General features: G+C 37.0%; 1 protein-coding gene across 6 annotated transcripts in view; it reads left to right on the top strand.

Moving 5' to 3' along the window:
• Positions 1-13933, top strand: part of Opcml (opioid binding protein/cell adhesion molecule like) — a 1131302-nt gene that overhangs the window by 891599 nt on the left and 225770 nt on the right. For all 6 annotated transcript variants that reach the window (XM_078047343.1, XM_078047345.1, XM_078047342.1 and 3 more), the window contains one exon: positions 11590-11822. In XM_078047343.1, coding sequence (XP_077903469.1) covers positions 11590-11822 — 233 coding nt within the window. The remainder of the gene's footprint in view (positions 1-11589; positions 11823-13933) is intronic.

The raw sequence follows: 13933 nt of genomic DNA, 5'->3' as shown, positions 1-13933 counted from the left end.
AGGGAATGCTAAAAATATAAATGCGATATTATTTCTGATCTATTAGCAGAATAAATTTGTTCTGAAATTGTATTCAATGTTAAATCAATCTATTCTTTTTTTTTTTTTGTGATGCTGGGGATTGAACCCAGGGCTTTGTGCATGTGAGGCAGGCAAGCACTCTACCAACTGAGCCATATCCCCAACCCAAGATCTATTCTTTTGAGGGGAGGAAGGTGCAAAGGATTGAATTCAGGGGTGCTTTGCCACTGAACTACATCCCCAGATTCCTTTATTTTTATTTTGAGACAGGGTCTTGTTAAGTTGCCCAGGCTCACCTTGAACTTTCAATCCTCTAACTTCAGCCTCTTGAGAAGCAGTATTATAGGTGTTCATCACCATTATGGTTCGAAATCTAATTTTTGAATACAGAAGGAGAAGACTTCAGAAGATGATAAGCAAATATACTCAGCAACACATGGTTAAACCTGAACGGATTCCCATATCACAGATGTTGAATTGTATTTATCCAAATGATGAAACAGAGTTCTCTAATAGTAGTTACAGAGCAGGCTGTCTTTGTTTCCCAGTGCATGTTATGATTTTTGCACATGCAAAACTTCCTTTAGTCCTCAAAATAACATTGATTGATGCTGTAATGTAAAAATTTCCATCCCACTTTTCAGATCAGGTAATGGAATTTCTGAGAAATATTTTAAAATGCCTGTCCTTGTGCCCTCCATTAGTAAGTAGCAGAGTCTTTGTCTGTCTGATGCCAAGGTCTCTCCTTAGCAACACAATATACTATCTATATAATACTCAACTTATGTATATGTCATCAAATCTCATAAAGAAATCTAAGCTACCAATATCATTCTCAATATTGTCAAAATCCACTTATATGCTCTATTGGCTTGTAAGTTGATTCCCTCATTGACAAGGGCCACCACTGCATGGTCAACACATATTCCTACTTCCATCATGTGTAATTTTATTCTACTGCATTTGTTCAAGAACCTCATTGAGACCTCCAGTGCATTGAGTGTAGCATGTTTTTTCTATCCATCAGCTGCTGCTATCTTCACTTCTTACTTAATAGGTTTTAATTCCTCTCATCCTTGGCCTCTTCTCTCTTGCTCCCCTGACATACCCAACACTGGAGCAACCAGTCATCCCATTTTCTATGCCTGAAGCTGAGCATTGCCAGAGAGTCAAAGCAGGCTGAGTGTTACCACTAGATATTCTTGACCTTCATATGCAAAAGGGACCACAACACACCCAGCTAATTATACATAGAACAGTTCCATAGCAATTTTGCTCTCATTTTTTGCAATAGTTTTTTTTTTACATTTTCTTGCATTCTCCATCTCCCTCTCTTATCTTTCCATTTACATTCAACTGACAAGTTAGCCATATACTTGAAGAAATTAGAAACCATCATACACTTGCCTCCTTGCTTTCTTATTCCTGTAGACAAGGCTATGCACATTTTTAGTATTTTTCTTTCACTTATGAAACACTAGATTAAGTTTACTTTCTCATGTGCTTTAGATGTAATGCTTTTCCTGCTTTACTATAATTTCTGATGGTGAGTTATTCTCTTTCTTCTGTATCATCACTTGCTCCCATTCTCATCTACGTATGCTCTCCTATGGAAAGCAAGAAGGCTGAATTCTTGTCTTGTTCCAAGTTACATTTCTAGTTCCTAAAGTCAGGCTACTCAAAGTGCAACTGGTTTTCAGCACATTGGCATAATTATGGAGCATTCAGAAATGCAGAATTAGTCCTTGTCCAATCCTAGCAAATTAATAAAATGCACAGGTAATTTGTAGGTATTCACTAAATATTTGCAAAATGAATTAGTGCCCATCTCTTTCCAATATTAAAACAAACAAATGATCTTCATGTCTTTTTCCCCCTTGGTTGCCAAAGTCCTTAAAAGGGCTGGCCAGAAACTTTGCATCAACACTTCAATCCCTACCCACTATTTACTCTTTCCTTCACTCAGGTTCCCCCAACCCTCTTTAATGTGCAGACTTTCTTGTCACATGAGCATACTCTTTTTATGGCAGGGATACAAGAGTCCCTTTACTGCTTTCTGCTTCTGGCCTGCTACAATTCATTCTGCAAAGAAAGTCCAGATTATTCTTATAAAAAGCATAAATTAGATCGTGCCATGCCTTTCACTTAAAGGTTATTCAGTGATTCCCCATTACAACTAGAAAAAAGTGCACACTTTTCAGTAAGATGTGCCTCTCCCCAGCTTTATGGGACCTACATGTGCTCTCACCTCTCCCTTCTCCCCACCTGGGCCACTCTGTTTTCCAGGTGTTCTTCACCTGAGCCAACCTCTATCCCAGAACTTGCACACCAGCTTCCCTCAGTCAAAAAACGCTCTGGATCCAATATTTGTGCCTGAATTTTTTCTCAGTTTCTAACCTCAGTTAAGTAGTTACTTCCTCAAAGAGGCATATCTCTAGGCATATCTCTAGACTATATGTCCAAGTAGGGCTTCCCAAGCCACCTCCTTTACATGATCATTGCAGCAATCTTCTTTGTTCAATTTGTCTTCCAATGGGAGGTCTGTTCACTTTGTTTATTGCATATTGATTCAATCAGGCTGAAAGTTCCATGAGGATAGAGATCATAACTCTCTGCTCAGCATCTTAGTAGTAAGAGTATCTAGCAAATAGTAGGAGCTTAATAAATAGCTTTTACACAGGGGAGAGGGGCGGAGGGAGTGAATTTATAGTTGTTATGGTTCCCTTAGATGTGATAGGATGTCTTTGCATGCTCTCATTCTCTGTCGTTTGCCTAAGAACAGATGACACTTGAAGGCAGGCACTGAATATTTTGATGGGTTTTGTTGTTTTCTCCATGTTGACCTTGCCTCTGTCCCCTTGGGAGACAAAATGATCCGTTCAAAACACACTCTGGATTTACAGAGTGACTTAAAGACTGGAAGTAAACTAGCTCAATTATTCATTCATTATTTTGTTCAGGGAGCTTTCTTTTGCCTTTCTGCTAGCTTTTCTTTTCATAATTCATGTTTTGCTACCCTATGCTTTCTCTCTGTTACCAACCTAGAAGATCTCCTCTCTCCTCCCCAGCCAGGTGGGTTATGCCTTCTTTTGTAGCTGAAAGCAATTCCTGATTGCCTCATAGAACCATCTCTTTATGTAAGACACCCCTTTTATTTCCTCTGAACTATCCCCCAGTCCACTGCCTCATGTGGGCTGTGCAGAGAGTGAAGTTTCTCTCTGTATGCAGGTAGAGCTCTCACTTTGCTTCGGGAACAAGAAGTCTATATGGGGACACAGTGAGTACTGTTCTGGTGAACTCATACATCATCGTTCATGGCTGAAACCACAACACATCATCATCCTGAAGCTGATTTTCTGCCTCAGGTGACACTGTTTGCACTACTGTATGGGGTTTCAGCTCCTTTCTTTTCTTCAGAGCTCTCACCCTATATGCATGTGTGTATGCTGCCTCTGGAAATATCTCTTCCACTTCACACACATGCACGTGCACACAGACACAGGAAAGTTCACCCTTTCTATGTTCTAGTGCGACGTTCTCACTCCAGCTGGTGTTAGAGCAGCACTGCCTTCCCTGCAGAACAAGCTGCAGATGGCACATACATACCAGCCTTCCAAGTCAACCTCTTGCACCACTGAAATATTTTTTTGCCATACACTCTCTAAGCAACTCTTATCCCTCACCATGCTTCTGCAGAGTCTTTCAGATATATTCTCTACCAATATCTTATCAGCAAATATTAGCTCTAGCAGAGTTATTACTCCAGTTGAATTTCCGACTATCTGAATCATAAAGTTTTCCCTTACATAATTTAAGGTCTTGTTGATGCTCTACAGTTGGCTCTATTTGTAACTCAGGAAATAACTGAGGAGTTAAAGCCTCCCAGGAGAACAGCTTTTGCAATTTAGAATGCCTTGGGAGTTGATCTAAAAATATTTCATTTTGGCTTGCCTATTCTCCTTTCCTTTAAAAAAAATCATTTATTATTGCTCTATGAGTTTTCTAAAGCAAGATCTTCTTTCCATTTTTTGAACTGGCATTAATAACATATTTTGATAGATTGTATCAAGTAACATAGTAAGATTTGATATATTAAGATTCTTCTTAATGGAAATTCACTTAGGTCTTGATTTATGAAAAACAGCAAATAATAAGACAAAAAAACACTAAGGTGTGTTAGCAAAAGAAATTCAGAGAAATGCATTTCAAGACTTTCACATTTAACACATCATCTTTATCGGTATTTCTTAAGTTCAAGACTCTATAGAAGTCCATTTTAAAGACAGGGACTGGAAATGGGAAGAGAGATGATATTTTCATAGATTCCCAGTCTAACATTTTAAAAATTTTATATACATAAAGTCATAAAACTAGGTATCAATGCCTTAAACTCATAACCTGTGTGACTCAATTCTGAAAATATAAATTTTATACATGTATAATCACTAAAATTTAATTTTACAACTTTCATATAATGGACCAGATGATGTTTTATTCAAATTTAAATCTTAAGTGGCAGTGTGGACATAGCACTGACAACCAGAGGCCATCACTTTTTAATTTAGCACAGGCCATACTATTATTATGTCCTCCTTCCCTGTGGGCTCATTCCAGTCCTTTGGGGCCTTCATTACTATGGCAGATCCAGCATCATTCAGCATTCACTGGCAGGAACATACTACTGACACAGCAAGTCACCTCTATATTTTTTTTATTAGCCTGAGACAAATGAAAGGAGCCCCCATCCCACCAAAGATAATGTGCATGAGTGCAAATTTGAATAGTTAAATCTAATTGTTGTTACAGAACTTCCAGAATATGCATGTATTACATGTTTTTAGATTATAATAGAGATGAAAGCATTACATTTAAAAAAATAGAGATCTTTTGATCTTGTGAGTGTGTGTGTGTGTGTGTGTGTGTGTGTGTGTGTGTAGTGTAGTGTAAAATTCACAGGCAGGCACATGTATAGTTATATTCTCCATTGTCTACTCAGGCAAAGGGTATGCACCATATTTTAGGTGTTATTCCAATAACAATGGCAGAAATATAAGTATATTTTCATGAATTGCCATTTTTCCAAAATATCAATTAACCATCCTTTCAACATTAATATCTACAAATTTATAAATACAGCAGGAGATGATTTGTCAGCTAGTTTAAAAGACCTGGTTCTCAGCTATACAAATTACCTAAGTGATCTGTGCATATGTGTGAGATGTGACACTTATTCTTAAGTTACATGTGATTTTCAGACATTCTTCTTACTGCATTCAGATTTAGGATTGTCCATATTCAACATCTGGCACACAGGCCACAGCAGGGAATTTTCTGATCACTGTGTCCCAAATATGCTCACAGTCCGCCGAATAGCTCTCTCCATTCCTTATCCTGCTTTGTGTTCTATCATGTGTCATTCTCTGAAGTGAATATATTTACACTTTCATGTTTCATTGTCTTTCAGTAGGTATAGCTTCATGGGAAGGGAAATTGCTTGTTCCCTGCTATATTCTCAACTCCTAGAGAGTTCTATGGTATACATTAGGTGCTCACTAAACATCAGTTGAATGAATCATAGCACTTTTTCTGTTGCATTTTTGAGACAAAATACAAAAATAACAACAAAAATTAAGGAAATTTTAAAAACTTAAATCTTTCTGATTTCTTTTCAAAGCAATTTATTATTTTAATCAAAATTTGAACTTGCCTCTTGTCTGATTTAAGAAGTGAGTGGTTCTCAAGAAAGCATCCCCAGATCAGCAGCATTAACATCAGCTGGGTACTTGTCAAACATGCAGATTATCAGATCTCCTCCAGACCACTGACCAGAGACTCTGAGGGTTGGGCTCAGCACTCTGTGGTTTTGATGCACACCAAAGTTTGGCAACCACTGTTTTATTTTTTGGTACAGGGGATTAAACCAAGGAGCACTTAAACACTGAGCAACTGAGCCAAATCCTCAGCCCTTTTTTAAAAATTTTATTTAGATACAGGGTCTTGCTGAGTTGCTTAGTGGCTCACTGAGTTGTTGAGGCTAGCTTTGAACTTGTAATTCTCCTGTCTCAGCTTCCCAAGCCACTGAGATTACTGGAGTGCACCACCATGCCCAGCAGGTAATCACTGTTAATACATGGATTTCCCCAACTGCATCTACTCCTTTAAAAGTAAAAAACAAAAACAAAAACAAACAAAAAACAATAAATACAACAGAAAATAGCCCACATCTTAATCTCTTATTCACTATCCAGTGGAGTGCAAAATAACACTTTGCCTCTCTGATCCTTTAGATCTCTGCCTTTGGAAGTCTTTTAGGCTTTTCTTTGCTCTTCCAGACTCTCATTTCTACCTTTTACCCTCATGTGACTCCATGGGGTTTAAAAACTTGTGAAAGTCACTTCTAAATAGCTTTCCTTTTCTTGAGTTATTTTATTATTTTAATAAAAAATAAATAAGTATTAATAATTTGAGCAAAACTGAACGATACCAGTCAAATCCGGTTGGTCTTATTTCTTAGGTTCTCCTACCTGATAAGTACAGGAACTCCAATCCCAGGATGTTACAGAGGTTGAATCCCCTGCTATGATTGTATCTGCTACAATATTAAGATAATTACTGAATTATTCTGTGCCTCAGTTTCCTCATCTGTATTATATGGATGTTATAAAACATTTATCAATGGGTAGTTATGTGGAATGAGCAATTTGATATATGTAAAGTTCTTATAATTTTTCTCGGGGCAGTACAAGAAATATATAAGTTTAGCTGTTGTATGTAAGAGTTTTAATGAGTTTTATATTATCAAGGATCTGTAGATAGAGTTGGCTTGAAAAGTAAGGATTTAAAATCTCTGAAAGAGTTCTCAGGAGATCAGAAAGTTTTCATTAACCTTCTTCAACTTGCCTCTTGGCTGTCTTCCTTAATATCAAAATGCCCCATATATGTTTCTTGTTAAAGGGAATGCAGGTTATTGCCCCAAACAGCAGGGAAAGAACAGGTTTAGAAGAACACTTAAGCAGACTTTTAAAGTCCTTCCCTGAGTTCCTTCTCCTGCTGTTCATAGGGCTATAGAAGAGTCCTATGGTATAGAAGAAAACAAGAAGCTATGAAGCTACACTTTCTTCTCCAGCACAGAAATATCATGAGAACAGTAACTCTCCTCGGCAAACATGATTGTCCATAGGTTTTGCGAACTGTATAAAGTTGATGAACCATTCTTGCCCTATCACAGAGAGGACTACACAGCTACTCCTTTCTATTTCTCTCCATGTCCACTAATGAGGTCCAGGTTTAAGAGCTATTTAATTGGACCATGACCATCCATCTGGAGTATTTTATACTAAGGGGTACATAGCCTTGCTGGGAGCTATGTGTCCAGGCTTACAGAGTGTGCTCGCCAGAGATAATATATTTGAACTGATATGTTCCAAAGTCATCATCCCCTTCTGGACCCCATTATAATTTGCATGTGCTCCATGTGCTCAATCTACAATTGTTCATTCTCTACAAAAGTATTGTAAGCTTTAAGGAAATGTATTTTAAGATCTGAAACTCTAAAATTGCTCTGCTTGAGACATTCCATAATATTAGTTTTGAATTCTGCCTCTCCCTTCTAACAATTCCCACATTACACAATGTCCAAGACACAATATTCCTTGAATTTTTTTGTCAAATCCATCATCTGCCTATTATGTACAGTGTCACTTTTTTGTATTCATTTTAGTTATACATGACACTAGAGCCAATTTTGACATATTTATAAAAATTTGGGGTATATCTTATTCTAATTAGGATCCCAGTCTTATGAATATACGTCACTCTTGTGGGAGAGTCCTACAAAAGTAAGGCAGAGAAGCACCAAAGACAATGGTACAGCACATTATTGCATCAGCTCATTGCAAAGCCAGTGAATTCTCTGTCATCAAATTAGAACTCAGATATCAGAGATGTTGTCTTATTGAGGACGGATTTAACACATTAATATAAACAGTATTCTGATTTCCCCAATATTACTGAGTGCTTTGGGTTAAACAAGGTTTTCCAGGTGAATGAATGCTCAGTGTTTAAGTGCCCCTGATGTTTTATAGTTATTTAATAAGACCTGGGAAGGTGTTATGAGTATACTTTTCAGATTTTAAGAAATTGAATGAATCCAATACTAGGTTCAAACCTGTTTACATATCAGGTATTTTCCAATTCATTGCTTTAAAAGAAATTGAAAGAGGAACTAATGAAGTTGTCAGCACTGAGATTATTAAAATAATTTTTGAAATTATATTCCTATGTGTATTTTTGGTATATATCTTGGGAGGTATCTGAAGAATTGAGTGTCATTGTTACACAAAATTTTAATTTCCATGTCTGTGCTTATGTGAAAAGGTTTCTTTAAAAGCAAAAAGAGAAATAGAATTTTTCCTAAACTCCATCTCATTCTAGCAGTATGTGGTATTTTTATTAATGATATAAAAAGACTTATCAATGTAATTAAGAGCTATATTTACAGGAAAAATTAACTTTTATATGTCTCATTATTACTTAAAATGTGCAATATATTTTTGTTGCTTTATCTATTTTATGTTTGTAATCATAACTCATTTTAAAAGCAAATATTATAAATTGGAAGTTTATAGTCATATGATATAAAAGAAATTTAGATTTCAATCTCTATACTTTTTGTTGCAAATCAATATGATAGGTTATCAATAAAAGATTTTCAAGTATAAAATATATTCTGCAGGGAACATATAATGGAAATATAATTTTTTCTTAAGTTTAAAATAAAATAATGCACATTTTATGACTTTTAAAGCAGAACTTTTAGATGTATTTTGAAAGTGGATAATCATGAGTGTCAATCACTATGGTGTTTAAATTTCATTGAACACACAGATGTTCACACATGCACAAGGAATTCTGTGATTTTTTACATTTTAAAACGAACATATTCTCTACTGGCCAAGAAATAAATCCTTTGAAACTACAATGTAAATAAATTTTATGCCAATTTACACATGTGCAATGGGTTACATAGCTAACCAAAATAAAAATTTAAAAAATATTTGCACATGGGATATGTATGGTACCTGAGATGGCAGGTGACCCTCTTCGCCGTGTCCCAATTTTTCATCCACTTCTAACGCTTGCCCATTCCTGGAATTCTTCTATTAGAACTTCATTCTTTTGGAGGAGGTATTGAAACAGAGATTTGGTCTTTATGAAAATATAACCATCCTTATGAAATCTTTTACATTAGTCTCTATTAATCATTGAAAACTGAGAAGGAATAATTTTATTCTTTTTTTTTCTAAGAAATGTTTTTGAAAGTGAGGAGCAAGGAAGATCCATTAGGATTTCAGTTTTCGTAAGGAAAATGGAAGATTGATAAAGAATAAAGAAAACTGAGCACAAAAATACACTAGGGCCCCAGGATGTGGAGGTATACCTAAACCAGTGATTTATTTATTTATTTATTTTTCTTTTTTTTTATCATTGATTGTTCAAAACATTACATAGTTCTTGACAAATCATATTTCATAGTTTGATTCAAGTGGGTTATGAACTCCCATTTTTACCCCGTATACAGATTGCTGAATCACATCAGTTACACTTCCATTGATTTACACATTGCCATACTAGTGTCTGTTGTATTCTGCTGGCTTTCCTATCCTCTACTATCCCCCCTCCCCTCCCCTCCCCTCCCCACTTCTCTCTCTACCCCCTCTACTGTAAATCATTTCTTCCACTTGTATTATTCTTCCCTTACCCCTCTAAACCAGTGATTTACCCGTTAGGATAGGAAAGAATCATTCAATGGCACCTTAATTATCAGGTTCCAATAATGAATGCAACTGGACCTCCAAAACTCACCTCACTGATCTGAGAGACTTGCCTGGAAATGATTCAGAATTAGATCTGTAATTAGAGTTTCAATAGGAATATAAGCACATGAATGTACTTCAGGTGAAAAGCAAGCCAACACAAGTTTTATACATGTGAATAGATGTCTATGAGAATATGTCCATGAAACAAGAACTTAAGGGCACTGCAAGTTGATGAGGAAGAAAAGACAAGCTTGATTTCTTTTGTGATCTTTGTATTATACACATATATTATTCACTTTATGTTGATCACATGTTTAAACATTCTTTTTATTTGTTTTTATGCTTTTATAGTATGGAAAAATAGAAAAAGGATTTAGTAAAGAACAGTTTTTCCTTACCACAGTATGAAGGCACCACCCCTATGAAAACCACTCCATCCCTACTTCACAGTCACCGGTACCTGCAGAGTGACAGGTGGGCTGGGATGAAGAAAACATTGGTAATTAGAGGCTAGCATTATTTTTATCTCTTCTACCAGTGAGGGAGAGGACCTTTCTTGACCCCTTCAAAAAAAGTTGTCTTTTTGGTTTTTCAAGACCCTGGGTCATTCAGGCAATGTCAGGTTGGTCTCTTTGCCAATGCCTGCTCTTTGGTGTTCTCCTATTTCTGAACCTTATCTGAAGGATCTCTGCTGTATATTGAGTGATAGATCAGATATAGTGAGTTAAGGCCTTTTTGTTCCCTGGAGTTCTCGGGTTCCTTTCCGTGCTAGGTCATTATTGCTATTTGTCATTGCATATGCCTGTACAAAGCCACGGGTAGCAAGTAAGCACACCAGGGTCCTTCAGAGCATACCCACTTTTATAAAGGAGTCCATTTTCTCCTGTTTCTATTTTCATGTTCAAACTCCTATGGTACATCTGCAAATGTTCTTCCCCACCTGCAGGTACATTTATTTCTGCATGAGGGTTGATAGCCTGCAGGTCATACATATCAACAAGCAAACTCCATTTGCATATATAGCCTGGGCGGAGTAGGGGGTAGACTCTCCACTTTGAAAATAACATTCTTTTCATTCTTAACTGGGCAGAGGGAAAAGTACATAAAGGAAGGGGTGTGCTGTTGATAGTTTCTGTGTTCCCTGCCCTAAAATCTTGAGGCAATGATGACTTTTTCAGAAAATGTTGGCTTTTCCAAGGTGAATTTTACAATCCCTGTAATAAACTGTAGTTCACAGGCTTTGGGCAGCTTAGGGGTACAAGGAGATTATCAACACCTGGGAGGTCTGGAAGTAAATAAGTTCAAATTTTGATTAACTAAAAGTTAAGTATTTGCTTTGTGGATTATCTGTGACCTATTTGAAATACTGATCCACTTTTGCACCCCTGTGCCTCTGGGCCATTTCTCCCACAAGATGGTAAATGTGCTCAAGAAATATAAACTAATTTTCATATAAGCCTAAGGGGAAAATAAGAGGGAAACCAAATGCGCAATGAAGATATTCACATAATATGTTCCTACATCAAATAGAAATGATTTTGCATCATCAGTTCTTCAGAATGATTCAAATTTCTCTTACCTTATACTTAGGACTTTTCATATATAATTGATTGTTTCCTTGTAGCACTGTTATGTAGATTCATTTACTTCTTGAGATACACTACTATATTGACAATATAATTTCTTATCATCTCTCTCTTTCTCCTTTCTTCCTCTATCTTTCCCCATCCTATCCCCATGTCACTCACAGGTGTACCATAGATGATCGGGTCACTCGGGTGGCCTGGCTAAACCGCAGCACAATTCTCTATGCTGGCAATGACAAGTGGTCCATAGACCCTCGTGTGATCATCTTAGTCAACACACCGACCCAATATAGCATCATGATCCAAAACGTGGATGTGTATGATGAAGGTCCGTATACCTGCTCTGTTCAGACAGACAATCATCCCAAAACTTCCCGGGTCCACCTCATAGTGCAAGGTAAGTCACACCTGGACCAAGGGCCGACATTCTGTTCAGTGATGGCGGGGAAGAGGGATCTTAGTCTTTGTTCTGTAATGTTAAAAGGCACAAAAGTTTACTTTGTTGAATACATAGACTGAGCACTGAATATCCTTTGAAAGTTTTTTTTAAATATATTTTGTCTCTAGTCCTTCTGTTCTCAATAGTAAATTATTTTGTCTTTACCAGTTAAACCTCTTCAGTAACTTAGCATGCTAGAGATGGGGAATGATATATGAATGCAGTAGCACTCAAGACACTTTTTATTGCCTTTCGAGTATTGTTTTATAATAAAAGGCTAATGTTGATGTGAAATCATGTGACTTTATTTTTGCATAGCTGCTGGTTGTGCATATTCTGAGTTGGACTCTCATGCTGGTCAAAAAGTTTCTGCCTGGCATTGCTGCTATGTTTAAACTCTTTCATTTCTACAATGGAGCCTAGAGCCAAGAGGGGCATTAGTCAAATATCTCCATGTCAATGTTGGAAGCAAATACATGTAATTAAAAAGATATAGGACATGGGTAGAATGGCTTAGCTTGTTCTCTTTTTTTAATTGATTTTTTTTAAAAATTACAGCAGAATGAATTACAATACAGTACAATTTTTCATACCTCTAGTTGTATATAAAGTATGTTGACACCAATTTGTGTCTTCATACATGTACTTTGGATAATGATGTCTATCATATTTCACCATCCTTGTTAATCCCCTGCCCCTTCTCTCTTTCCCTCCCACCCCTCTGCCAGAGGGAGCATGGGAGGAATAGATGAATTCTCGTTCTCTCTTTAATTAATAATTAGTATAGATCAGGCACAGTATCATGTTTGCTTTTTAAAATAGTTTTAAATTTAAGTTACTCTTCGTAGCATAAAAACACAGAATTAAAGAAATGTCATAATCTCAGATATTAGGTACTACATATTAAGAATTAAAAATTCATTCAGGTAGAATTTGTGAGAATTTGAGAACCCTTTGGAGGCAAGGCAGCAATCAAAATGAACTTATTTTCAACTGATCCAATTGCCATCACTGTGCAAAACATTTTCTGAGATACTGTCTCATGGTAGGGATTAAATTGCAAGCAGACAAATTCCATCATCTAGAGGGACATCCCTCCTCCACCAAAGGAGAGGTTTAGATGGACATTTCTCAGAGCATCCTTGGTTGACATCTTTGGGACATACGCTGAGCTCTTAAGATCTCCTTTTGTAATTTAGTTTTTAGCAACTTCCTTTTATAACATCACATCTGCCAACAAGTCAACAGGTTTTTTTTTCTTTAAGATTATGAGAGTGTACCACATCTTTGCTTAAAAATTTCCTCATCTCTACTTTTTTTTAATATCCTATTCATTTCAGTTGATTTCATGGCAAGTGATTGATTAGGTATTAGTATCTATTCACATTCAGTCACTTCCACAATTCAGAATGTCCATTTTTTTTCTTTGAACAGAGCAACTCTTTGCTAGCACAGCATCCAGGTTTGCCTCTGTGGGCCATTTGTAATGGATGTGTTGGACCAGGGATCCGTTTGCTGCAACTTCTGTTCCCCAGCAGTCCCTGGTACAGCCCTATTGCTTGAAGCATGGCGCCCATCCATCCTATGAGTCCTTTTCTCACCCCCACATGCTGTCAGATACAGACACTGCCATATGACAGATACTTCTAGGTGCTTCTTGTGCCCATTCTCCATACATGTCCCATCCAGGGGAATAGCTGGGCAATGATCACTTTTGGGGAGCTACAAGACTGCCTACTATCTGGAGATGAAGACAACAGTCACATCTGATACATCTCAAAGCATGGGGGAGGCACTTGGTGGGATAGTTGTAAGAGATGAACTGGAATGTCTGCAGAAAGTTTCTGAGAATGTAGGAAATGGGGGAGTTCTAGCTACTCCACCGAACACCTGGGCTTGGTTCCAGAGGAGCTGAGATTCTCAGCACTGGAAATGACATGTCAGTGGCACTTCTGTGTCCTGGACAACAAAGTCATCTTCACATTCAGGAAATGTGGCACTGAAATAAAAAATAACTGTCAGGCACTGTGCAGAAACAGACTCAAATAGAACAAAGCTATTGCTTTCCA

Source organism: Ictidomys tridecemlineatus, chromosome 4 (assembly GCF_052094955.1).
Source record: "Ictidomys tridecemlineatus isolate mIctTri1 chromosome 4, mIctTri1.hap1, whole genome shotgun sequence".
In the NCBI taxonomy this organism is placed as follows: domain Eukaryota; kingdom Metazoa; phylum Chordata; class Mammalia; order Rodentia; family Sciuridae; genus Ictidomys; species Ictidomys tridecemlineatus.
Note: the sequence above shows the minus strand (reverse complement) of the source record. Positions and strands in the feature narration are given on the sequence as shown.